Consider the following 26,198-nt stretch of genomic DNA (forward strand, 5'->3'; position numbering starts at 1 on the left):
GAGTTATATGCAGACCCATACTTAATGGCTGCAAATTGTCACTCAGTGGCTGCGATTACTTTTGGTTCCATTTAACAATAAAGGCAATAACATTAAGTTGGCGTTATATAGACATAAAGACCTGAACTAGGCGATCCAGAACCACACCCGTTCCAAAAAGTTTTTGGGTACGCGGGGCGGAATCATGGCATCTTCTTCTTCGACGGCATCCAAGTTTGTTATCAAGTCGATTTCGTGCAATGGCTTAACAAAAGTCAATCTTCCATCGCGGTAGTATACGTAAGTTTGGTGGCCCACATAGAGGACAAGAACGATTGGCAAAGTAATGTAAGCAGCAATGAAGTCGCCGGCGGCGAAATCGAAAAATACAGCGTAACCGTTTGTAATTGTCAAGAGACCAATGAAGCATATGACAAAGTATGCGCCGTATGGTTGCAAAACGGTTCTGTACGAAACCCGTTCGCTGAGTCCATGATACACAATTGCCTTTCTCCATCTGAGATAAGCAAAAGCAACTGCAATCCAACTTACAAAGCCGGAGATTGTGGAAATATTTGAGAACCAAGCAAACACACTTGAAGATCCACTAGACACATTAAGGTATGCAAGGCATCCCACAGCCCAAGAGATCAAGACACAGTAGTATGGAACACCGAATTTGTTTACCGTTGTGAAAATTCTGGGTGCCTTCTTTTTCAATGCCATAGTGTACAAAGCTCTGGAAGCCGAGTATAAGAAAGAGTTACCGGCAGAGGCAGCAGAAGTCAAAATCACGGCGTTGATAATATGGTTCAAGACGGGAATACCTGCGTTCTGAATACCAATGACAAACGGAGAAGCAGATGCATCACTGGAGGCAGACATCAATCTCTTGCTACTCGAGTCACAGATTACTCCAAGAACCAACGAACCCAAAATGTAAAAAGTGGCTAATCTGTAGATCATTCTGTTAGCAGCCTTGGGGATGTTTCTTCTTGGAGCAATACATTCACCACCAGCAGCAGTCACCAATTCTGGAGTACAAATGAAAGAGAAACCAGACTTGACTATGGCGGTCCAAACAGATAAAAATCTACCAGTTGAGCCACCAACAAGATGTTGCTGGAACGCCTTGCCATGCTTCCAGTAGCGGAACCCCAAACGGTCATGATTAGGACCACCTCCAAAAAATAACACAACTCCAAGTATTATCAAGCCAACGATTGCTATCAACTTTAATGAAGCAAACCAAAACTCAGCTTCTCCAAAATATTTCACTGAGCTCATGTTGAGTACAAAGATCAACACCAAGAATATGGAGATCCAAACTGCTATGTGCACCTTTGTAGTCCAATATTCAATAACAATAGCAGCCGCCGTGACTTCTGCTGCCACCAAAATGGAAAATGCATACCAGTAATTGTAACCAATAGCAAACCCCAAAGATTCGTCAAAGTAACTGGTGACAAAGTTTTGCGCTGTGTTACCAGGAACTGGCAAAAACGTAACCATTTCTGCCATCATATTCATCACCATCCAAATCACAAACGACATGAAAATATAACTGAGAAACACAGCAGCGGGACCACAGGCTCCCAAAGCAGAACCGGTACCAACGAAAAGACCAGTTCCTATACCACCACCCAAGGCAATCAATTGGACATGTCTCAGTTTCAAGCCTCTTTCCAACGTTTTCTGGCCACGAAATGTTCCATATGGAGACAATGCCATATTTTCCTCGATCATACGGGACGCAGCGACAGATAGCTGTCCTTCTGATTTGACACTAGGTGCCGTCGAGACCCTATAAGCATCTTTTTCTTTAAACATTTTATCTGGTAGAATTGAATAAACGAATAATAAGGCACTTCAAGTGTGTAGAAGCAATTTTTAGCAGTTAGATAACAATCAATCGAGTCAATAATGAGTCAATTGTGAGTTTATTGTGAACCTTTCAATAACTTTTGCAACTCCGAATCAGTATATGGCACTATGCTTGGCCAACAATATCGAAGTATAGTATTGTCCAAGTTTCGTCTATAGTGCGAGACCTGATACCAGTATAATGTTTTTGAGCGTAACTTAAAGTGTAAAATTTGATGCCCTAAATTTTTTTATTCTTTCGACATATTTATACCGAGATGACTCGAACATCGCGAAGAGATAACGTGGGGAAGGACCCCGCGATAAGGCGCCGTAACATTATGGCCAGGTGCAGGATCCTGGCCAGAGGCTAGCTAATTTCATGGGGAAAAGACAAGCCTCACGAAGTGGCGGGGCTCGAATGTGCTACCGTACGGCAAATTACAAGATTACTCACGATTGCACGGCGTTTTGCTCATCAGGGTAGAAATTGGGCTGCTTCGTCCACGCCCAAAAGGGGGCATTGTAAGCGATCTCGCTGACAGCTGCCTCAAATAATATATATACTGCATACAAGCGCCATCGCACGGCGTATTCGCAAAATTTTCTTGGTCTTGGTTACGAGCATGTACCAGCCCGGCGAGGTGCACCGGTAATATGCAAAGTGAGGCAGATACGAGTATATTTATGGCAATTTCTAGTACTGGTGCGGTCAATTTCCTAAAATACATTCTTATACATACATAAAGTTTTTACTTATGAGCTGATTGGTCGGAGAACGTTCTCTTCAAAGTAGCTCTTTCCGGTTTTGCTGTCGGTTCCAATAACATTTCCTCTGGAATCGGTGTACTCACAAATGGTGTATTGTCTCCATTCGTTGTTACAGGTGACTTTAGCACATCCGACCTTGGAGGTATCTTTCCATACCAATTGGGTAAAGTGACCGGTTGCTTCACTGAAACCTGGATTATTGTAGTCGTATTGGCTAATTTCATCGTACCAGGCATTAACTGGGCTATAACCGCCAGTATATCCAGCAGCCAAATTTTCACCATAAGGACCATTTGAGTGGATTAATTGAACATTGTTGCACGAGAATGAGTTTGCAGCATAATTTGCAGCATACTTTGCCAACTCTGAATCCCACGTAAGCAGCTGTACTCCATGGAGAGCTCTCTTATCGTTGTGGGCTTGCAAAATATCTGACTCAAAACCACTGGAAGGCTGGTCTCCGCCAGAAGTCGAAGTAGAAGCAGGTGTGGTGGAGGTTGTAGGAGTGGTTGAAGTTGGAGCAGAAGTTGTAACTGGAGTAGTTGGTGCTGGGGAAGTGGAGGTGGTTGGTGCTGCTGGGGTGGATGTAGTTGTTGGGGTGGTAGAAGTAGCTGGTGTAGTAGCTGTAGTAGCTGGTGCAGAAGTGGCTGGTGTAGTTGGAACTTCTGCTGGAGTTGAGGTGGTTGGAGCAGCCTCAGTGGTTGGAGTTGAGGTTGTTGGAGTCTCAGGGGCTGGAGCAGCTTCAGTTGTTGGAGTAGTTGGAGCAGCTTCGGTTGTTGGGGTAGTTGGAGTTGCTGCGTTAGCTTGAGTAGTTGGAGCTGCTTCAGTAGTAGCTTCAGTAGTTGGGGCTGGCGGCGTGCCGTTTACCGTCTGAATCACAGTGTTAACGTCAACAACTGTATTTGTGGTTTTTGTCACTACCTGGGTGACTGGAGCAGCAGTATGAACGATTGTGCGAATAATTGGTGCTGCTTGTGCCGCAGCAACAAGGGTAAGAAAGTGGGATAATCTCATAACGAATGGAGACTATAACTTAAAGAAAGACTAGGATAAATCCAAAAAAGAGTGGATGGAGTTGGTTGCAACGAATGGATGAAGTAGAAGTGTTCCCTTACCACAATCAGCGACTACTGGGTACTTTATACCATTTTGGTGCAAGCAGTGCCCAAATCGGACCAGCAGCCAAGACCAGCCCAAATCACCAGCTTTTAGGAAGGAGGTTAAAAGGTTCATTCCTGATTGGGGTGGGTGCAAGCCCAAAACGCTTGGAGCCAATTCGCAGCCAGCAAATGGCTGGCTCCTGCACCTGAATCCGGAACCATTTTTTGCGGTCCTGCAGAAAAGAAGTGGTGCTGCTCAATCATGATCGAGTTGTCCATGCACGCTAAGCCTGGTTTTTGGTGACACCTGGCGCTGGTTTGACAGGAAATAGACATCAAATCATGTGCTGGATCCAAATACCAAAAATAGATCGGTAAATCACAATGAATTCCTGCCGGGTAATTTGGCGGCATATGAGAACCCCACTCGATTTGCCAACATATTTCATATCTATTGTCTCTCCATATTTTCTTTAGCTCGTCTGCTCCCCAACTTATTCGCAGCCATGCTAAATACCGCGCGAAATGTCATGTAGGCACCCGCATTAAAAGGAGGCACCAGTACACCCACGGTATCATTGGAAAATCGCGATCCGATCTAAGCGCTGTTGGTGCAAATATCCTCAGACCCTGGTACAAAAATGTTTAAAGGACTCCGGAAGAAAGCTCTGGCTCTTCTGTTGACACCAACCAGTAGCCTGGCCAGTTTAGGCGGGCTGAACCATCCTCAATACTCCAAAATACTCAAACAAGTGCGCGATTTTGAGATTGCACTTCGAGCAATGGACTTTTTGTTGGACGACCGTGCCGAAGAAGGTATGAAACTTCTTGAAACAGAGAGCAAGAAACATTCAGAAATGCATAGTGACCAGCCAGCAGGTATCTTTCCTTTGGCAATGGGAGTAATGGACTTTATCGAAGCCACTTTAGGCTTTGAACCTGAGGTTATGGCAAGGGCCCACGAAACCCTTTCCAATGCCGAAGCTGCCTCGCTCACAAACTCCAAATACAATACGAAGCACCAGCTCAATACATCTATGATATATCCTCCAGGAACAGAATTTCAGGTAACCTTGGCCGAGCTGACGTTATTAAATGCGTTGGTGATGCTTTTGACCGAAAACAATAGCTTTTTGGAAGCGGCAAAGGCATTGTTGAAGCTACGTAAAGCATACCAAACTCTTGATAGCTTGTACAAGCGTATAAAGGAACTGGAGCCTGTATTCAATCGGAATTTGGCCAAACTTAAGCGCGGTACTTCCTCAAAGAATGTTAGTACGGTCGATTTACCTGGCTTCGAAAGCACTGATAATCTTGGTTCTTCGAATGCTTCGTCTTCTTCGTTGCCTGAGGACGTTAAGCTTATGAATTCGCTTGAACAAATATTTCAAATGAGAAAGTCTCGAGTTGAAGGAACAAATCTAGGACGTGACGTCAACCCAGACCGTGTGAATCTCTTTAAAGATGCAAGCAGTGATCATATTCCTCGAATGAGCAGCTTGAGAGATCTACAAGCCAATCCTTCTCCAAGGGCAGTGTCTCCCAATGTGGCTCTACAGAACCTGGTGTTCCTGAATAAACCCATCGGTACAGATTATGATTCAGATGAAGACGACGATGAATTCACAGATGCATTGGAAACACTCCAGGAAGATATTCCCATACTGGCACCAATGCCTATCTACATGAAATCCAATGGAGGAAATAGAATAGCTTCGGGGACGGAGTCTATCATTTCATTCAGCACAGATTACTCGGCAAGCACCTCATCCGATCTCAACAGCAACCATCTACATGTATCTACCATCGACGAATTTATTCATTCTGGAGTCCAATTGTGTTTTGGTATCCTCCAGGTAGTATTATCGCTTATCCCTCCAACCATAGGTAAAGTTTTGTCTATCGTTGGGTTCAAAGGAGATTTTGAAGCTGGAATGAAAATGCTTTGGCGCACTGCCATCACCAGTCGGAATATACATGGAGAGTTAGCTCTTTTGTGCCTCTTGGTATTTTACGATGGCCCAATTGAATTCATTGACAATGGGTACCAGGTACCCAATAAGGACTCCAAGATTGCACGAGAAGTATTTGCCATTGATAATAGGTCGACAGTTAGTGACGAAGAGTTGAAAGCTATCACTGAGAATCCATCTTCTTATACACCTCAATTGTTGGAAAGAGCTAGGACACATTTCAAACACAATGCACTTTGGATACTTCAACAAGGAAGAATGCTTGCAGCTCAGGGACAATTGGATGAAGCTATTAGCTTGATGCAAGGATTTACAGATGACCCCGATAACAAGATCAACATGCGCCAAATCGAAGGTCTTTTCTTATTCGACAGATCCATGCTATATGCCTTCAGGCACAGTTTTGACGAGTGTGCTCGTGATTTCGTTAAACTTGTGGATAAAAATTCGTGGTCTCAAGGATTATACTTATTTTTTGCAGGCTGCAGTTATCTCGAGAAGTACAGAATGATCAAACTTGGTTTACTTCAAGTGGAAAATGAACAAGAAACCCTAAAAGAGCTAGCAGAAAAAGCCGAGCATTTTATGAAACTTGGTCCAACTTATGTTCCAGGTCATGGAGTCAACGCTGCGAATAAAAAGGGTGGAATTGGAGGCAACAAGAAGCAACTTCCATTCGATAAATATCTTCTTCGTAAAATGGCCCACCTTGAAGAAGTACAGAAGCAGAACCCCAAATTGGCATTTATTGACTGTGTTGGAACATCTCCTTACCATGAAATCATATATTTCTGGAACGGATACAACAGAATGCCCACCAAGGACTTGGAATTAAGTATTAAGCTTCTTGGGTATAGTGGTGCTCCAGACAGCGAGTTTTCAGCCAACACGTCCCTGAATAATTACTCTTATATCAAGGAAACTATGGATGAAGCCATGTTGCGGTACTTCTTCCAAGCAATGGCATTGAGGCTGCTTGGTAGACACAGTGAAGGATTAGCGTTGCTTGATTCTCACGTTATTTCCAAGTATGTCACCCAGGATTCTCCTTTGGCAAATTTCAAGTTCACCAAAATGACTTACAGTCCGTTCTTATACCCAACAGCATTGTACGAAAAGTCAAGGTTTGTGTGGAATTTACGTACTTCTGCGCCAGATTTTGATGTTCGCAAAAGCATCACAGACTGTGAGACTTTATTGAAGAAGGCTGAAATTGTCAGTGACATCGGAGACTACGAGATGAGCAGTCGAACCAGCATGAATATCAAGGCGTCACTTGATCGTGTTACTAAGCTTCGAAATCAGTATTTATGATGCATGATGTTTTGGATTAGTATATACATTATTTGTGCATGTTTCAACTAAAGTAAGTTTTTACCATCACTGTTGCCACGTTTATTCCTAGAACCACAGTGAGGAGCCAGCCTATGGCTAATAACGGCAAGATACCAAAGAGAAGTCCTCGTTGTAACAATTTTTCATGGCTTGATTCTTCATTAGCACCGGTGTACAGATTCCCAACAAATGGAATCGAAGTGAACCCATACATAGTGACAATGAAATAATGTCCCACTGCACCAAAGTAGAGAGAATTACCAACGAGTAGTGAGGTGAACGATTTTTCTATGGTGAGTACCGGCAATAGAATGAACTGGAGGAGATACAACGACAACCAGATTACAATAAAGGAATTACAATGGATATCGAAACAGAACCCCCATTCGATGTAGTTGACATTGAAGCGACTGGCATCTCCCATCATTGCAAAAGTGTTATTGTAAGTCCAGTTCATTACGAGCCAAAATATACTGGCTATGACCACTCCCGTCAAGTAAAAATCAACCATCACCATGTAGACAATGAGCTTGATTATCTCCCAGGCACTTGGACTATAAGCGAGACCCCATGCAATTGCACTGATAGACAAGAATCCGGTAAGTAGGATAAGAAAAGACGGATCATCTCGAGTATAACTCACTTTATTCCCCGTCAGTTGTTGTTTATAGTAGTAATGCGAGCGGTACAATTTTCTAGGATTGAAGATCAAATTGAAGATTTCCCAGATGGCAGTTTCAAAATCTAGGGAGTTCGGCTTAAACAATCGCCTAAGCATCTTTTTTAGCCGTTGAATGTTCTTTCTTGGTGTGAAGCCATGTCTATGCGATGGTGCTATGGGGTCTGAATTAGCTGTAACAAGCAGTGATGACCTCATAGAACGAGAATTGTCAACGAGACTCACGGGATCGTGTTCTACTCGTGGGAAGAGATCCTGGGTGGAGTATGGAAGATTGGATCTTTTGTTCATGTTGTAGTGTTGTAAATTAGCCAACTCGCAAAATTGAAGAAAGGGACTGCATGTGAGTGACCGGTAGATTTACATTATATATACAGAGTCTATGCAATATCAGCTTATGATTCTCGAGAAGTGTCAACGTTTGGTAATTTCCAACGTTTGCAATTCTTCGTCCCATGTTGACTGTAAAAAGGCTCGAGCCTGTTGCAACTTCACAACGTCTACTCTCGGCTCCAGATTTGCAACCGGCTTCACCTGGCGAGAAATGTAGCCTAGAACTCCGGATTTACGCAGCGAAGGAAAACGTAGCCGAATGAGGGTATAATGGGAACTGATCATCTCGTGCTGTTTTTTGATGGCATATGCGAAAGAACTACTCGCATCGTTGTTGATGCTAGTCAAGCTCAAGTATGAATGCGAGCTATTAAAGTCGTCATTATCAGTACTCATCAAGTCTTTGTAGTCCAATACCTTTTGCTGTACCCGACTTGTGGGCGTTCTAGTCTTTTCGTACCCATTTGGGGCGTACGCGTTATATTTTTGGACAAATTTGCTTTGAAAATTGTCGATCTCCAGCAAGATCTCGTTAATATTCTGCTTCTCTGGAGGAGGGACATTTAAAAAGTTGTTATCCACAAACCCTTCGACACCTTCCCACACCTCAGTTTGTTGATCGTGATTATCGTCCGAATCATCGTCAGGTTCACTATGGTATTTCAGCGAGAGAGAAGATTCAAGCTTTTTGGAAGCAGGAGTAGATCCAACAGTTTTACTAGGAGCAGTCAGATGTGCCGCACCTGGCCCTGCTAATGGCTCAATGTTTCGTTCTATACCTGATCCGAATGGTGGGCGCTTGATATTGTACTGATCTCGAATCATCATTAAAGGCGATACGTCACTTCCTCCTTTAGTATAGGGCCCTGGTTGTTCCCACACCATTGGTATATTTTTGTTTCTCGGGCCCTCATGGCTATGAACGGACAGAGCAGAATGGTGTCTTTCACTAGGTTGTCCTTCTAAATGCGTAGGAACCCAGCCACGGCCCCGACTTCGGCTCCGTTGTCTGCTGCGAGAACCATGGAAACTGCCGTTTTCTGGCGTTCGTCGTCCATGAGATTCTTTCATAATTGCTTCATACAGTAGCTTCTTCGATGTCGACCTTATCTATGGCATCAGTACACCAGCGATAAGCATGTTGATCATGACGTCATAGGGTCAACATCAATCAGTATCGAAGCGAAGCATATCTTGCACCAACCCAGTCCGGGCACACTCAACAAGCAAGCGTTGGCGTTTCAGTACCAAATTGCTCAAGTTGATGATCTCTTGCTTTTTGTTAGTTATAAGTGTGGTGCTCACGCTATGATTTTTCTTTGAGTTGATATCTTCAAAAATGCGTGAGAGATCTTCAACCGTTTTACTGAGATAATCTTGCATTCCCTCGAAGATCTCCGAGTAGTTGGACAGTTGTGCATAGTAGGCAAAGCAATATGTCCACTTGAGGGTTTTTCTTCCTTGAATGAGCACTCGTATCGCATCGTGAAGGAATTGAATATCTATCCAAGATAAATTCTTAACTTGCTTACGGACTTGTTCGTTCATATAAGCCGTCATCTGCGCATCAACTGTGGCAATGGTCTTCTTGTCTCCCAACATCGAAGACTCGTGTACAGTGAATCGTCTATAATAGTGGAGATACCGTTGGAGGGACTTGCGTTTCTGAGTCTGGTTCTTCTTTATCAGTGAGGTAACTTCAGGATCGAAACGATTACATTGGTAGTACTCAGTTCCATGCTCCTTCCATGGACCTAAACAGATCCAACAGAACTCAAAGCGACAAGTGGAGCAGGTGATATGATTGCATCCTCCATTCTTCTCGATCAGAGAGTTGCAGTGGGGACAGGACTGGGTATTAGCTTGGATCCAATTGACGGTTTCCGAGTCATCGTGGCATTTTTTGATCCACATCTTGACGATTTGGCATGTACATGGAAGGTGGTTCTCGTAAGAGCATTCGCAACAGAATTCATGGCTATTCTTACAAGTCGCAATGGGTATCTTGAATAGATCGCAGTTGTTGGAACCAGCAGAAACTCGAATGAGTTCAACAAAACTGTCACACCCAGGAGCTGGACACCATTTCATCGTTTGTTTGTTTGTGTCAACGTAAGAACGTGCCACCAAATTGAGGAAAGGTGTTTGAAGTATCGAGCTGCCCAGCTCGGCTATTATTGTATCTACTTGACGGTGGGGAATGGTCAAGTTGCAATCTGGATGCATGCATCTGATGAGCTTACCCTGGTAGAGGGAGTTTGTGATATAGGCGCCGTAACAGTTTAAACAGTAATGGTGATCGCAGGATAGAGAGTAGGTTTTCGTACTTGAATAGCTTTCGCAGCAAATAGGACAGTCGAATTCGCTTACAATCTCCAATCGATTGTTAGCGTCTGTGACTAACCCGCAAAGCTCTTTGAGCTTCGTGCCGTTATCGTAATACTCATTTATCACGGTGTCGGATTCCCAGTTGTAGAAGTGAAGCATGATAAGTATATCGTCCACTGAGCACCGTGGAAGTTGCTGGCGATTAAGGTTCATTGCACGGTTCATAAAGGCTTTTTCCACGTAACTGTTGAGGGTCCATGGGCAATATGTCACCGAATTATTGGACTCGAGCTCCACATCAGTTCCAAAAACAGGATGTGTAGATGGATAAGTTTGGTTCAGAGAGTCTTCTGATTCGGTGTCTGAGCCAAAAGGCTCCTCGTGGTCGAAGGAAAACTCAGACTCGGTATCATCGAAGCCATAATCCTGATCCAGATCCAGCATTGATGGTGGCGATGAGTCAGAAAATAAGAAATTTGTATTTAAACCGCTTGTTACGATATGGTGAGATCTGTGGACACTGGTATTGTCTAGAAGCAAAGGTGGATCCAGGCGCTTGGTTTATATGGTTGCTTTTGTGGACAAATGTTATACTGAACTTGCCTTAATAACCAAAAAATGTTATGTCGCGCGGAGCCGCATATTGGAACCGTGGGTTACATGGGTGCAAAATACTTAAATTTTTTTAAGATTTCCACCAGAGTCTAATGTATGTATATTCTAGTACTCTTGTTCATATCATCTTGTTTAGGATGTTCTTTTCTTGAGTAATAATACCTCGGATAAACTTTTCTTGAATACTATCACCAGTAGGTGACTCACCGTATCTCTTGAGTCGTTGGTGACGCCATTCATTTATAATGTCAAGGTTAGTATTGGACTCACTGAGCAAGAGTGTTGTGAACCTGGTCAAATCATTCAGTTCAACGGACTTTACCAAAGCTTTAAATTCCCGTTCTTTCATTTTAACAAGATTGAGAAATGCATGCGTTTGAGGAGAAGGCTTCCCATTATACTCAATTTTGAGGGAGAGTTGCCAAGTATCCAGGAATTCAGTATGGTTGTGCTCGCATCCATCTCTCTCTTCGCAATCTTGTTCATGTTCCTCTTGTTCCAGCTGAATAATTTCATTGACAGCTCCATAACCCACCTCTTCGAACCACATTAATCTGTTCTCCAAAGCAGCCTTTTCCTTTGTACTCAACTTTTGTTTGTAGTTTTTGAGGTATGCAAACATCTGAACCGACAATAAGCATGAATCGTTGGGATTTGGGTATTCTGGAGGATTGGCAAATCCATATCGCTGCAAAAGATAAGCATTAGGAAGGTCGTTACCATAGGTATTGAGAAGCTCACCATCAGTTATAGGGTTCGTCAACACAATATCGCAGCATGTTTCTCCCGACTCAAGGTCCTTTCGTAAATCGTCATCTGCGGGAAGGGTTTCCTGCTCTGCGTCTGACATATCTGTGGATTCCTCGTCCTCTTGTTGTTCCAGTTCTGCTTCCAGCGAGTGAACGCCAAGTTCTTCATCCAGTTCAATGCCTTCTTCATCGTCATTCTCGTCGTCATTGTCATCATTGCTATTTTCATCATCGCTTTCGTCGTCGCTATTTTCTTCATGGTCACATTCAACTTCTCCACAAAAATGACACACTTCATTGCTGCTCACAAAATGCACATTTTCCTGCCCTATAGTATGAGAGTCTCTTTCAATGGGAAATGCATGATTGAATAAATCTGCTCCAGGAACAAGCGAAAGACCATGGTAATCGTCCACCTCGAATGCTCTGGAAATGACTGTTTGAACATGCCTTCCGAAATACACGATTGCTTCGTAGTGTTTAGAAAGCAAATTATCAACACTGAGATGAGTTTCTGGCAACTTTAATACACTTGGAATTGGAACAAGTGCAGCCGACGACTTTGCGAATAGAACACATTCTATGAAAAATTGTATGAGTTCTCGATTATCAAGCATGTTGAGTATATCACACTCCGTATTACGCATACTCAGCTTAATATTCTCGGGCCAAAGGCAAATAGGGACATTTTCGAGATCAGAAGTGCTCTTGTTACCTATGTCGATGCTTTGTAGATATTGGTACCATGGTGACTCTGGACCAGCTGCTGACTCGTATATGTATGTGAGAACCATTGCATGCATTCCACTACGCAAATCAACCTCCGAATCAACCTCCAAATCTGTTTCAGACTTTTCTCTGTTTTGTTCGTAGTCCTCTAAAAGACTGTAAAGAAAGCTATTTTTGGCCGAAAGAATATTTGATTTGGGGACACGAAGTATGATTTCCGGACTTTCATCCACGCTGTAAGTCTCCAAATTGACTTTTTCAGCTGCATCTGGTCTCAAAAATACTCCAATTCCTCCGTAGCTGGATTTATGAAGATCTACCAACTCACTGTTCCAGTAACCATTTTCTCGGAGCCATTGAATGACCGGATATGAAGCAGCTTCAGGCATGAAAGGGTGCCAAGGAATTCAAACGAGAAGAATTGAGGTCAGCAGCTGACAAAGAACTGCTTTCTGTTTACCGTTCACTGTGCTGCAACTTGGTGCTCGCACCCACAACACCAGCTCATCGCATCGGTGGGTCGTGCGCCAGCCGGCCGCCTATAAAAGCGGTGTCCACCACTGCGAACTTCTTCATCATCAGTAGTGGTTATACTATCTCTTTAATAAGATATATAACTTGCATTTTTCGGAATGCAGCTACATAGAGACCCTAGTATTTTCTCGACTACACCACATTAGTGATCGTGTGACTGGGAATTTACGTTCAGCTAAGTCTTAACTGACCATTTTAACAGATTGGCCACAGTTATCACTCCGTTTCGGTCTTTTAGATCCGCTTTGGCATATGTGTGCTGGTTAAGTTCTGTGGCGCGCCAACTGGCAATTGCCGCAGATTAGCACACGATGCTACATTTTTGTAGAAATTCTGTAGAGTAAGCTGTCAACTGAAATTTTGTTACGGGCCAAGCCAAACACCCGTACACCCAAAAGCTGACCACGAATCTTCTCGATCGGGTGTACGGAGGCGCACATATATTTTCTTTTCCTCAACTGTCACCACAGTCATGGCTCATCGCTTACTTGTCAACGTCATCTTCACAGGTGCCTCCGTGTTTGGAAAAGCGTTCACGGAAGCCTACAAGCAGGCCGCAAAAGCATCAGCTGCTGCTCCGGCTGCCGGAGGTGCTGCTAAGGCTCGGTCTGTTGGAGGAATTCCGGTCGATGAAGCATTCAAGATTCTTGATTTGGATAAAAAGGATCTTTCTCTCGATAAGGTCGACGAAAAGTATAATTATTTGTTTGAAGTCAACTCCAAGGAGAAAGGAAATTCCTTTTACCTTCAATCCAAAGTGTATTATGCCATGGACACACTACGCAAAGAACTAGAATACTTAGAAAAACTCAAAGCTGCAAAAGAGGGAGACCATGGACCGACAGAGACATAGTTGCTCCAACTTTTTCTTGTTGATTTGATCAGATTCTTGGCTTCGTTCGCCACCTCATCATCACCGCCTGCGGTCACCTACGGTTCATTTCGCATCCAGTACACCGCACTATATTGTGGTCCATCTAATGGTCGCAGTCACATATCTACGAATGTATATAGCAATAGTACAGACATCAAGCTGTTAGTGTTCTTGATTTGCTTCTCACTCTATTTGGCGTCAGCCCTTTTTCCTGCCGTCGTATTCTCGTATACTGTCCGAAAAACCCATGCACCCGCGGCTACTTTTTGGTTCCAGTTTTTACCTTCATTTTTAAACATAAAACAACACAGTTTCTTCCGGTGTGTTTTTTTCTGGCTATTTTTCGTTTTCTAGCATGTCTGAGCAAGGCAAAGAAGATGAACAGCTACTCCAGGATGCATCGACGCTTCTTATGTTTGCAAATGTAGCGGCCAAACAACTGCACGGTCATGGTGCTCCAACCCAGCAACCGCCTCAATTTCACCAAAAACCAAATCTTCCCCATATAAAAGACCTCATGAACCCAACCGGACCACAGCATCCACCGTATCAACAAAATGGGGCAATCTATGGCTCAGGACCACTCAGGCTGCCTCCTCTTGTCGGTTCCATGCCGCCTCGACTGTCAGCTACGTCACAGATTCCCCAGCTTGGTACTCAGTATAACGGTCCACAAGCCGCCCCACTTACCCGGATGGCGGCTCCTTCCATCATGGGCCAGCCGCCAGCTCATCAAATTCATTCTCATCATCAACCACACAGCCATGCACAGCCTTCATCGGGCCCAACACAACACCCTGAAAAAGAAAGGCCCACAAGGCTGCCATATGCAAACATAGAGCCCAAACCGCCTTTACTGCCTTCTGTCCAGTTTCAGCGCTATTCTGAAAGCCAGCTGATTCCATCGGTACCACGTAAATCTCCATCTCCACTTGCTAGCGTTGGACCGATTAAGTCTCCTGGGGCTGTCAAATCCCCAGGCGTTGCCAAGTCTCCAGGAAAGTCTCCTGGACCGGCTAGTGTTGCTTTAGCGAGGGGAATCAACTTGGCTTCTGGGGAGAGAAACAACGACAACGCACACTTGGCCGCTGCTGCACTTGCGGCTGCTGCAGATATGCCACTTCCTTTGCGTAGGGATTCTTTGAAAAAGGAGAATTCAGAAGAATCACCGACGCAGACTCACCTCAAACCAGCTTTAGAAACGGAAGAAGACTCGGAAAAGACAGAAGATGAACTGTCCAGAGCACTGATTCCTCCCAAAGACCCCACAGAATCTAAAAAGTCAAATGAGGCACCAGGAAAAGCCCTGTTCTCATTTACTGTGCCTCCATTAGATCAATACCGAGTGGATCCAGACGCTGGCGTCATAGGATGCATTTGTGGTATAGAGGACGACGATGGGTTTACCGTGCAATGTGATATATGCTTCAGATGGCAGCATTGCATTTGTATGGGCTTTTATTCCAGTGACGAGATCCCAGAAGATGAGTACAAGTGCTATTTCTGTGACACCTCCAAGTGGGGCAAAATGGATCCAGCTACTTGTCGCGAGGAGACCATAAGGCGCTTAGAAGCAGAACAAGATGACGAAAACGTGAAAGATGGCGAGAAGCCCAAGCGTAAACAATCGTCAGATAGTGCCGATACTTCTAAACGACGGAAAACAGAAAAGGGGAAGGTCGATGGCCTCAAATCAGCTGATAGAAGAAAGCAATCTCGAGAAAACAGCTCGTCATCACTCTACGTTGTAAAACCTGAACCAAAGCCGGTTTTCGTTAGCGAGGACAATGACCAAGTAAGTGAAGGCAATCATGCTGAACCTTATCAATCTGTCTATTATAAGTTGAAGGCTAATGATTTCAAAACCCCACACATCAAGGAATTGCTTAGCTCTTTTGGTACAGGTTTAAGTGAAAAACTGCAGACTGATAGTCCTCGCATTGTATCACTTCAAGAGTTCAAAAATTTGAAGTTGGCTAGAATCCTTGGAACCAAGAATAACCGTGAACCTGTTATTGGAAATCCTGAATATGTGGTTCAAGTTAAGTGTTATTCCGAGAATGCAAAGCAAAAATTCAATGGAATTACAAGAATGGGTCTCTACATATCTCATTCTGACTTTATGCTGCACGACGAAGATAGTGTCAGTACTGATGCCACAGAATCAAAAGATGTAATGAGCATTGAAATCCCTGAAGGGACTCCAGTCATTGAATATCTTGGCGAAATTGACAAGTTTGATAATTACAAAAAAGACCTGGTGAACCAGTATGCATTATGGGGCTCACCGAAGCCAAATGTGATTAGAGTCAAAATTCAAAATGATAATGAGAGTCCCTTGGATCTTGTTCTTGATGCTAGGTTTGTGGGAAATGAAGCAAGATTTATACGGAAATCATGTCCTACCACAAGTAATTGCAAAGTTGTTCCTATGTATGTGAAGGACTCCAACACGTTTAGGTTCATTGTGGTTACAACGAAACCCATTCAATTAAACCTGGAATCGCCAGACGAAGAGTTACGTTTGGATTGGGAGTGGGACGAGACTCACCCTATCCGGAAAATGTATGGTGATGCATTGCATTCTAACACGGGAGTGAAATTTGATCAGTTTAGTGACGTTGAAAAATCGGTATTGATATCTGGTGTCGACAACATTTTAAACTTTGTTGAATGTGGCTGTTCAAGCTCTTTGGTCAATGAACATCATAATGCTAATAATGATTGTGCCATTTTCAAAGTTAAAAAAGCAACTTCATATCTCCTTCGTTCAACGAGAAAGGCATCTGGTATTAGCAATGTTAACATTACAAAGTCGAAGGATGAGCTCATTCCAAGACAGCCTCGAGAGTTCGTTTCGTGGGAACAAAAATTGATAGAGAGAGAAAAGGGTATAAGAATGGAGTTGCGTATAACAACTAAAGATGGAAGTTTGACTGCTGAAGACACTCTGGATCCAAAAGATTATGACGACAGCATTACCAGTCAGTCGAATGACGATAACGTGTCGGAGCTATCATACAAGCAGCAGCTCATGAAAAAAGCGAGAACAGCACCTAAACTGGCAGAAGTGAAGCAATCCAAAACTGATGTGGAAAAAGTAGATATTTCCCAGCTTCCTATACCTGTTTCGCAAAATCTTAAGGCCAAGGTTGCTGAAACCATCACTAAGAAAACAGAAGGGGCTGAGATCTCTAGTGCTAGACCCCAACCTGCTGCCAAGCAGGAGATTATCGCAGAGGTTCCACTTGCTACTAAAGCTGAAGAGCCTGTCATACCTTTAGCCGAGGAAGCTCCCAAGGCAATACAAGAAGAGCGACCAGCACCCAAGGTGAAGAAGCTTTCTTTTGCAGATTACAAAAAGAAAATGAAATAGTTAGGTAGCTAGATATCCGAAAATCGATCGCTTATTTAAAGTCTCGCACCAAGTGCGAAATTATGGAATTTTGGAGACTACCAACCGATATACTAGATAATGTTTTCCTGAGGTTGACAGTGGATGAAATAGACAATTTACTTCTATTGTTCGACTATGAAATCAAGAATGAGATTTGGAGACGCTTACGGGCCGCAAGGTACTCAACGATCATAGTTTGCAACATGCTGAAACATCAATTACGGAACTTGAAAGAACCCGACTTGAACAATATTCTTGACTATTCGACTATACTATCCACCCTTGAGTTTGAGTCATTATTCATGGAAACCAATAATAAGGAAACACTTGTTCCTAGACGAATATACTATATTCTTGATTCACAAGGAGAGCGAGAACCTATTCATAAGAGCATCAGGAAGTTGTGTAAAATCATTAAAGGCGGGTTGTGTGGTTTATGTGAGGTATCAAGCAAGATGTATCTTTTCCTTGACCCACTGCCACAAATGACACTTATTGAAGAATATCTGGACCTTCAAAAATTGAACACTATATTTATCAACTTCATTCTCGGCCATTTTACTGAACTAAGAAGAATGGTAACTTTGCATGTATCCAGTGGCATTTTCTTTAATGACTCCCAACGAATAAATTTCGACTATTTATCAAATTTGAATGTCTCCGAACTTGTACTTACACACCTACAATTGAGTGATATTGATGAATTGGTGATACCATGGACTACGCGAAAGCTCAATTTATCAAACAACAGACTTAGAAGCACAGAAAACATTCAGTTCCCTCAGAGTCTAAAAATACTTGATCTTTCACACAATGCACTTACAGCCATATCAGGCTTAAGTCCAGAACTTGAAACTTGCGATTTGAGTTTTAATCACCTAGACAATTCAATTTTCAGGAATCTCCCTACGAGCGTAAAATCGCTAAACTTGTCATATAACAAGGTTACCATGCTTGATGCTGGCGCTCTTTCTCATCTTGACTACTTGAACATTAAGGGTTGTGACATTTCAATTGCGACATCATATAGCAACACCATAATCGATAGCTGAAGCGGACCAAAATAATCAAACCATACCTTAGATTATATGTTACTAATTACTTGTATTAATTGCTTTCCTTTCTGGTAAAGTCTTGCTCCGTGATGTTAGACCGCTTGCACATTTGTTGGAAGATACTATCTTCCAGGTTGAACAAGTTCCATGGAGTGTCGAACTCTCTGACCTCTCCCTTATCCAACACAAGGATCTTATCATAATCAATGATTGTTTTGAGTCTGTGAGCAATACACAAAATGGTGCACTGAGAAAACTCTCTAACAATCGTAGCTTGAATTTTGCTGTCCGTCTCGTAATCAACTGATGAGGTAGCCTCATCAAGAATTAAGATTTTTGAGTCTCTCACGAGAGCACGGCCAAAGGCAATCAACTGCCTTTCTCCTAACGAGAAGTTGGAACCTTCATCTTCCACTCCCTGGTCAAGATGAAATTTGTGCAATGTAGGCAGATCCTTGTCCTGTTCCTTGACAGCTTCCAATTTGGAACCCTCGATCAATCCAGATCTTCTGAGAGCATCCCAAAGCTTGTTATCGTCATAATCTCCGAATGGATCGAGGTTCTTCCTGATTGTGCCTCTGAATAAAACAGGGTCTTGAGGAATGATAGATAACTTTGATCTCAAATCCTGCAAGCCCAATGTCGATATATCAATACCGTCAATAATGATCTTACCGCTTTGGAGCTCAGAGAGACGGTACAAAGCAGTCATGATACTAGACTTTCCAGCACCTGTTCTACCACAAATACCTATTTTCTCCATAGGCTTGACATCAAAACTAACATCTCTTAAAACCAATGGGAGCTCAGGACGATATGAAAGGTTGACCTTGTCAAATGAAACAACACCTTGTTGTGGCCATTCCTTTGGCGGAGTGTTCTCAGTAATTAAATATGGAGCTTCCTCTGGAATTTTGAATGCGTACTCACACAAACGTTCCACTCCGTTCATTTCGTTTTCAACTTGAGTATAAGTACGAATCAACATCGATAATTGGCCAGCAATCTGGAAAACGTAAGAGGTCAACAAACCAACAGATGCTGCGCTGATACTGAAGACCCTGAATACACACAACAATGCAATGATCAACGCAAAGACACATGCCAAAATGTCCAAATGAATAGCAAGCCAACGCTGGTTCGCAATATTGATGAAGTACGCTTCATTTGTGTTATTCAAGAAAGTGTTATTCTTGTTCAAAAACCGGTTTGCAGCTTTGAAAGCCTTGATTGTCGCCATTCCACTCAATGTTTCGTTGAAATTGTTGTAAACAAATGACCGTTTGACAGCTTCTAGACGCTTGATTTCACGAGCAGATGCCTGATAATAGTTTGCCATAGCCACAAAAATGAAACCCAAGAAAGGTACGGCAATTGCGAACCAAGGCAAATAACAAATACAAAGAATGATGACACCGACAATGTTAGCAAAAGTGAAGAGCAAGAATCTCATTTGGTCACCAATTTCATTGTCCAACACATCTGTGTCCTTTGTAAATCTGTTCAATATACGTCCCATAGGAGTGGTGTCCATAAATGACATGGGTGCATGTAATATCCTTTTGACTGCCATTATGTTCAATTTCACAGAAGCCGTATTGGTCATATAAACCAAGAAAACAAATTCAGTGGTAAGCATCACGAAGGAAAGGAAAGTGAACATAATGTATAATCCAATGTAGAAAGCGTCATTTCTTCCATCGAAACGATGTTCAGTCCAAAATGAAAGCCACGTATTGGTGAAAATCTGACAGAAAGTCGCTAACACACATGTCAAAAAGACAATCGGAACAATACCATAGTTCTTGAAAACACCACTGCCATATTTGGCATAATTCTTGTATACTTCGAAGGAAATTTGATTTTCGGCTTTTTCTTCGTCCATGAAAAGCTTTCCATCACCAGTCTTATCCTTGTTATAATCTCTGTGAAGTGCTTCCTCGTCAATTTCATTTGTTTTGATCGATGAACGTTTCGAAATTTGACGCTGGATCATCTCTCTTTCCAATTCGCGTTCTTCATCTTCTTCGTATTTCTCGTACGCCAAACTTCTCACTTCATTGTCGTCTGCGTCTTCGATCAATTCACTGGAATCATCCTTGCTAGATTGTGAATCGCTGTTAAAAGCCATTAACTTTTGAAAACCGGCATTACTCGAGCTCAATTCTTCAAATGTTCCAATCTCAATGGAGCCATCACCATTCAAGAACACGACCCTATCGGCATTACCAATCAAAGATAACTGGTGAGTTGCCAAAATTCTGGTCTTATCACCAAGCATACGTGAAAAACAATTTTCCATAATATGCTTACCAACTCTTGCGTCGACAGCAGACAAAACGTCGTCCATTAAAATGATGTCTTTGTTCGCATAGACGGCTCTGGCAAGATTGATTCTGGCTTTTTGACCACCAGAAAGGGTAATACCTCTTTCTCCAATTTCAGTTCTGTCTCCAGCAGGAAGAATATCCAAGTCGCTCTCTAAAGAACATGAATACACAACGTCTTTGTACCTCTCTTCGTTGAATTCATTACCAAACAAGATATTCTCCTTGACTGTCGCATTTTGAACCCAAGGATATCCACAAAGTAAAAGCGACCCGTTGACGGCGAGCGTACCCTCTGACTTCTTCATGAATCCAGCCAAAGCGCTCAACAAGGAAGATTTACCAGAACCAATGAGACCTGTAATAACCACGAACTCTCCCTTCTTGACCGTCAAGTTTATATTCTTGAGTCCCACAAAGGACTTCTCCTCCAAGGTGCTAGAATCATCATCGGACGTCTTACCTTCGGATTTATCGTCACCCTTGATTTTTTCTTGAGTTGAATCCTCTTTACTGGCTTCGCCAGCTTTGTCTTTCTTTTTGTCCTCTTCCTCATTATCCTGTTCAAAAGTTTCCCACTCAAAATGACCATTTTGAACGCGGATTGCATCGTTGGCTTCAATCATATGATTCAAATTGTCACCCTCGGCTTCAATTTTAGTATCTTTGTGGTCAATCTCACCCGCATCCATGAACGCTCCGACACGAGTGATTCCGATGTAAGCATCAACACCACTATTTAAAGCCATTGGAAGCATGATAACTTGTTGAGTCAAGACATTGAACAATGATACAGAGGAGAAAATTGCTGCGGGGTCTCTGCTCTTACTCTTCACTGCGTAAAGTACCAAGAAACACACCATGGATGCAAATAAGGTCAATGACATAGCAAAAGCTGTCACAATGTTACGCAAGACTTGCATGCTGTAGATGATTTTCATTTCTTTTCTTCTCACTTCTGTAATACCGTCGTGGTATGGAGGTTCCCAGGAATAAAACTTTATGATTTTAAGGTTATTCAACACCTCTTTGATGTAATCAACTCTTCTGTCTGTGAAAGCATTGGCTTTTGCACGGTATTTGAAAAGCTTTACGGTACTCAACGTAATAGCGATCATAAAAATGAACAACAAAGCAACACCAATCAAGGAAACAGCTCCAACGTTGATGATTAAGATGGCGATGGCGATAGCAACTGGGATTGGAAAAACAAACAAGAATGGTTGAAAACCAAGGGCAAAATCAATACGAGCCAAGTCAGTACCCATCATGGAGGTGATCTTACTTGTGGGGTACTTATGTCTGGCTTCTGCATTAAGTCTGAATGACTTATCAAGGAGTGCCTTTGTGAGAACAGCCTTTGCCTGAGCGCCAGTAAGCATTGATCTGTAGAAGAAGTGATTAATGCAAAGACCCGTAACCAAGATGACGCCAGCAGATCCCAAGGCATAACCAACTCCCTTTCCAACTCCTGTTTCGTGTCCATAGGCCTTTAATTCAACATACTTGATCAAATGTTTGCTTAGCAATGGGTTACATGTCATACCACCATTTGCCAACACCAAGAATATCGAGGCAGTCAAGTACTGCCACCAAAAAGTGTCCAAAAGTGCAAAAATGGGAACTGTCTTGGGAAGTTGGTAATCAGCAAGATCGTCTTCTGCATCCACCGACGAATTACCCAAATTTTCACCTCTGGCTTTGCATTTCTTTTGTATATGTTTGACACGAGCTTTACTGGAACGAATCTCAAACGATTTATAGAATTTGTTGGCCATAGTCTCCACCTTGACATCATCAGGAAGAGTGAACAAATCCTGACTGGTCAATGTTCTTTTATAACCAGCATTCATAACAGGAAAGAGCCACCAGAAAAATATCTGGGAGATAATGTTGGCTGATTTATGTGGGTATGGTTTACGTTCATCATCAAGCGGTATAGGTGGAACCTTTTTCGAAAGTACTCGTGATAAGAGACGTTTCTGAGGCCGAACATCAGCTTCGAGCCGCCCTTCAGCGTTACTCATGATACACTAATATTGGTTTTGATGTGATTATAATGAACGAACTTTTCCTTGGATAGCAATGTTCCAAGTTTTTATGAAAATCAAAAGCTGTGTTGCACGGTGATTTTGTAATCGTTTAACAACCAAGATAATGACAAATGCAAGTATGCTCTCTTGTTGATAGTATAGATTTAAATTCACGAAATGATACCAAGCTAATAAAATAGCCAGTGATCGAAATATAAAAATTCCACTTCAAGAGTCTCAAATACGATGGCAATTCTGATCTTGGGGGCAACTTTGCGCTTATATTCTATGCCATCGCTTCATGAGGCGCCATGACACACGCACGATTAGATAAGCGGCTAACAAATTCGAGGAGTTAACGGATGTAAACGGGGCTACATGCCTAATTGGGTGTACAGCCGCGCGTGGGGCGCAGGTTTCGTAAACGACAAAAGCGGAATTAGATAGAGCCGAGTCTCCGGCTACAGCCTATCAATATACGTGCATTTGAAATCCATGATTGCTTGACTCTATGTTGTAATTTGTTTTCCATTGAAGAGATTGCGCCTGCTCTTCGTTGCTTTTCACTATTTTATTTTGCCGTAATGGCCACAGCTCCGAAAGTGGCTGCGAATCCGATTTGCCGTCACAGGTTATGAGCGGCACATTTACTTTCGGCGCCTCACGAATGCAAAATACAATAGGATCTGCGTTGAGAAGAACGGTGCAAGGCTGCTTTAGTAATCTCAACGGCTTGACTGACTGAGATGATCGACAAATGGTCAACTTCGGGTCCCCTAAATAATCAGCACAATTCTTCCATGGCTTGGCTTGGGTAATTGCAAATAGATTTGTGTGTTCTAGATTCCAGAATGACGCCGTACGTCGATAAGCGATCATGAAATTTGCAGACTACTCCGTTGATAATTCCGCCAATGACTCATTATGCGGCCATAATACGGAGCCGAACGAAATTGCCACCAATTGTCACCAATGGCCACCTATCGCCACCACATGCTTATCTGATGACACAAGTTTGAAACAATCGAGCGATAAGTTCATGGCTGAGATATGGGAATTTTTGTGGATTCAATCGATTTGGGTTGGTATGGCATCGTCCAGCGAAATACCTTCGGTCATGCCAAATTGAATGCTACGCTCTTCTATTATGGCCTATTGTTGCTTTTAAACTATAAGAGAGTGCAAATACATTAATCAGGATGTTCTTGTTTAAGAGTATCTATGAGATTTATTCTTAGTCATTTTCGATTGCTAATTATGGAACTTGTTTTGCATCTCACAAAATATGGTGAAAAAGACAAAACTTTTGGAGTATGTGGTTAAAATGGAATAAACGAAGTAAGACTACAATTTGCTGCTACACAACTAATGCAATTCTGCTCCACATGCAAAACTTTGGCTCTTGCTCTTTACCCCATATGCGATTATAGTACAGTTTTAAGTTTAAGCGCAAGGAAACGCCCGCCCGTTGATGGCAATTACGAGAATTACATTTCACCAAACCGGGAACAAAGTTACTTTACGCAAGCGGCGCACTCTATTGCCGCGAAGGTAGCAGTAGAGAATACTGAGAAAGTCAACCATTGCATTCCATATCATATCAAAATCTATTATCACAATCTATTTCAATCTATTGCAATCTTCCATCTTACCAAATCCGTTCCCATATCGAATGGATACCGCCTTTATCCATACGTTCGGCATTGGGTAAGCAACCCCACAAAATCATCATGGTTGTATACAAGGCAATAAAGACGGGAAGCACCACATACGTTCCAGCACTCTGAGAAAGCAAACCAACCAAAAAAGGGAAAATTGCTCCTCCAGACGACCCAAAGGCAGTCATGATAGTTATAGAGACAATTTGAATTTTGCGAGGAATGATTTTCGCAGCCATTGTAATTATCAAAATGTACGATGGGCCAATCATCACACCAGCTAGTGATACGCAAACACCAGCTGCTATGGCGTTGGGCAAGACCCATGTCATGATTACCAATGCAACTGTGATAGCAGAAAATATCAATACGCTTCTTCTTACTCCAAGGTAGACATGAGCAGGACGTGCGACTACAAGCCGGCCAATTGTCAAACCACCCCAGAAACCAGAAGCAACATAACCCACGGAATTAGGGTTGCCATGACGGTACTCGGTCAAATACGTCACGATCCATCCTGCCATGGATACCTCAGAACCTTGATAGAAGAGAACACAAAGTGCCATGGTCCATGTCAAGTAATTTTTCAATGCCAATTGCATGAGATCCCAATGGCTCATTCCCTTTGGAGGAGCTGCCGTTGACATTCTTCGAGGCGTTTGCGACATGTCACCAAGCTGAATACCTTCGTCGGCCGTTTGCGAGGGTGTCATTTCGTCTGAGATCAAAGGTTCATGTTCGTCGTCCCAAGGCTGCAAATCCTCGTCTGCACCACGGAAAGAAAACCAAACAATTGTGCCGGTGGATAGAGCAAGTGTAAGGTTGATGATGTATGCGTAATGCCATGGAACTCCATGGGTCACCATTAATGTGGCTAGGAGAGGAGAAATAGTAGCACCTACTCCATAAGAACCATGACAGAAACTCAAGTATTTCGACCCTTTATCTAGACCAGCAAGAAACACATTTGCTTGGGCCAACGTGATAGCCATTCCTATTCCGCCAAAGAAAAATGCCAACACTATGACCGGGAAACGAGTTCCGGACAGAACTATGGAGTACATTGCACACAAGAAGAAACACCCCAAGGTTAAAGATTTCTGTCTTCCAAGCAATGGTCGGATTTTGTGTGATAGGCAAGCCACTGCTATAAACCCAGCAGCATTCGACATCCAAATCAACGATACAATTGAGTAACTGATATCATAATACTTCTCAATGAAAGGAATTAATGCACCAGGAGCGGCATCCAGGTACCCGTTCCCAAAGTTCAACAAGCAAACAGACACAATTCTCCACAAGTTCCGAGGCGGATTGCGGCTCGTCATGGGCGGGAGCTGTTTTGGACCCGGTTGTTCTTGCTCCTGAATACTAGACACAATTGAATTTGCATCAGCAGGACTAATCACTTGATTTGGAAGTTCTGCCGACCTTCCAGCACTGGTCATTTGCGCCACCAGAAGCCGTCTCCCTCCATCCCATTCCTTTTTAAGGGCAATATCGACCTTTTCTATAATAGGGGGGTCCAAAGTTGACATGAATCGAATTTTACCGAATTTCTAAGAACCTGATGTGCAAATGTAAATTACGCGCAAAAGTAAATATGGAAGAAAAATGTCTACTGGAACTAACCCAGCTTATCCAATCATAAGTAAATTTTTCCCATTAACCGACACGCTTCCAAAGCCCCCCAGTACCTGCAAATGCTCGCAAAAATTATTCCCTTCTGCAACCGGTACCAGGGTGCTTACCTGCATCCAATACCCTATGTGCAGGATCTGTGGGGATCGCCCCGCGCACAATTATGTCATGGAGGGTTTATCGGGACGGACAACACATTTGCGGGGTCACGTTTCGAAGGTTTAC

At 42.9% G+C, this 26,198-nt stretch overlaps 12 protein-coding genes across 12 annotated transcripts; 4 read left to right on the top strand and 8 right to left on the bottom strand. All coding sequences in view use genetic code 12, as the record gives it.

Annotated features, from left to right (window-relative positions):
* Positions 1-126: 126 nt before the first annotated feature.
* On the bottom strand, positions 127-1,809 carry PGUG_02549 (uncharacterized protein; the record flags this gene model as incomplete). Its single annotated transcript, XM_001484770.1, has 1 exon — positions 127-1,809. The coding sequence occupies one exon, from the start codon at positions 1,807-1,809 to the stop codon at positions 127-129; it is 1,683 nt and encodes a 560-aa protein (XP_001484820.2).
* Positions 1,810-2,598: 789 nt separating this feature from the next.
* On the bottom strand, positions 2,599-3,627 carry RBE1 (sterol-binding protein; the record flags this gene model as incomplete). The annotated part of the gene is made up of 1 exon (XM_001484771.1): positions 2,599-3,627. One exon carries the CDS (start codon positions 3,625-3,627, stop codon positions 2,599-2,601), a length of 1,029 nt encoding a protein of 342 aa, XP_001484821.2.
* Positions 3,628-4,354: 727 nt separating this feature from the next.
* Positions 4,355-7,000, top strand: IML2 (Iml2p; the record flags this gene model as incomplete). Its single annotated transcript, XM_001484772.1, has 1 exon — positions 4,355-7,000. The coding sequence occupies one exon, from the start codon at positions 4,355-4,357 to the stop codon at positions 6,998-7,000; it is 2,646 nt and encodes an 881-aa protein (XP_001484822.2).
* A 43-nt stretch (positions 7,001-7,043) lies between these two features.
* Positions 7,044-7,991, bottom strand: PGUG_02552 (uncharacterized protein; the record flags this gene model as incomplete). Its single annotated transcript, XM_001484773.1, has 1 exon — positions 7,044-7,991. The coding sequence occupies one exon, from the start codon at positions 7,989-7,991 to the stop codon at positions 7,044-7,046; it is 948 nt and encodes a 315-aa protein (XP_001484823.2).
* A 123-nt stretch (positions 7,992-8,114) lies between these two features.
* PGUG_02553 (uncharacterized protein) lies at positions 8,115-9,104 on the bottom strand (the record flags this gene model as incomplete). The annotated part of the gene is made up of 1 exon (XM_001484774.1): positions 8,115-9,104. The coding sequence occupies one exon, from the start codon at positions 9,102-9,104 to the stop codon at positions 8,115-8,117; it is 990 nt and encodes a 329-aa protein (XP_001484824.2).
* A 96-nt stretch (positions 9,105-9,200) lies between these two features.
* PGUG_02554 (E3 ubiquitin-protein ligase) lies at positions 9,201-10,805 on the bottom strand (the record flags this gene model as incomplete). Its single annotated transcript, XM_001484775.1, has 1 exon — positions 9,201-10,805. One exon carries the CDS (start codon positions 10,803-10,805, stop codon positions 9,201-9,203), a length of 1,605 nt encoding a protein of 534 aa, XP_001484825.2.
* Positions 10,806-11,094: 289 nt separating this feature from the next.
* On the bottom strand, positions 11,095-12,843 carry PGUG_02555 (protein-lysine N-methyltransferase; the record flags this gene model as incomplete). The annotated part of the gene is made up of 1 exon (XM_001484776.1): positions 11,095-12,843. The coding sequence occupies one exon, from the start codon at positions 12,841-12,843 to the stop codon at positions 11,095-11,097; it is 1,749 nt and encodes a 582-aa protein (XP_001484826.2).
* Positions 12,844-13,460: 617 nt separating this feature from the next.
* On the top strand, positions 13,461-13,841 carry PAM16 (import motor complex subunit; the record flags this gene model as incomplete). The annotated part of the gene is made up of 1 exon (XM_001484777.1): positions 13,461-13,841. One exon carries the CDS (start codon positions 13,461-13,463, stop codon positions 13,839-13,841), a length of 381 nt encoding a protein of 126 aa, XP_001484827.1.
* A 376-nt stretch (positions 13,842-14,217) lies between these two features.
* On the top strand, positions 14,218-17,238 carry SET3 (histone-binding protein; the record flags this gene model as incomplete). Its single annotated transcript, XM_001484778.1, has 1 exon — positions 14,218-17,238. The coding sequence occupies one exon, from the start codon at positions 14,218-14,220 to the stop codon at positions 17,236-17,238; it is 3,021 nt and encodes a 1,006-aa protein (XP_001484828.2).
* Positions 17,239-17,300: 62 nt separating this feature from the next.
* On the top strand, positions 17,301-18,311 carry PGUG_02558 (uncharacterized protein; the record flags this gene model as incomplete). The annotated part of the gene is made up of 1 exon (XM_001484779.1): positions 17,301-18,311. One exon carries the CDS (start codon positions 17,301-17,303, stop codon positions 18,309-18,311), a length of 1,011 nt encoding a protein of 336 aa, XP_001484829.2.
* Positions 18,312-18,366: 55 nt separating this feature from the next.
* PGUG_02559 (uncharacterized protein) lies at positions 18,367-22,668 on the bottom strand (the record flags this gene model as incomplete). Its single annotated transcript, XM_001484780.1, has 1 exon — positions 18,367-22,668. The coding sequence occupies one exon, from the start codon at positions 22,666-22,668 to the stop codon at positions 18,367-18,369; it is 4,302 nt and encodes a 1,433-aa protein (XP_001484830.2).
* Positions 22,669-24,322: 1,654 nt separating this feature from the next.
* On the bottom strand, positions 24,323-25,870 carry PGUG_02560 (MFS transporter; the record flags this gene model as incomplete). Its single annotated transcript, XM_001484781.1, has 1 exon — positions 24,323-25,870. One exon carries the CDS (start codon positions 25,868-25,870, stop codon positions 24,323-24,325), a length of 1,548 nt encoding a protein of 515 aa, XP_001484831.2.
* Between the last annotated feature and the right edge of the window lie 328 nt (positions 25,871-26,198).

The sequence above is a fragment of the Meyerozyma guilliermondii genome, genomic scaffold (assembly GCF_000149425.1).
Source record: "Meyerozyma guilliermondii ATCC 6260 scaffold_3 genomic scaffold, whole genome shotgun sequence".
In the NCBI taxonomy this organism is placed as follows: domain Eukaryota; kingdom Fungi; phylum Ascomycota; class Pichiomycetes; order Serinales; family Debaryomycetaceae; genus Meyerozyma; species Meyerozyma guilliermondii.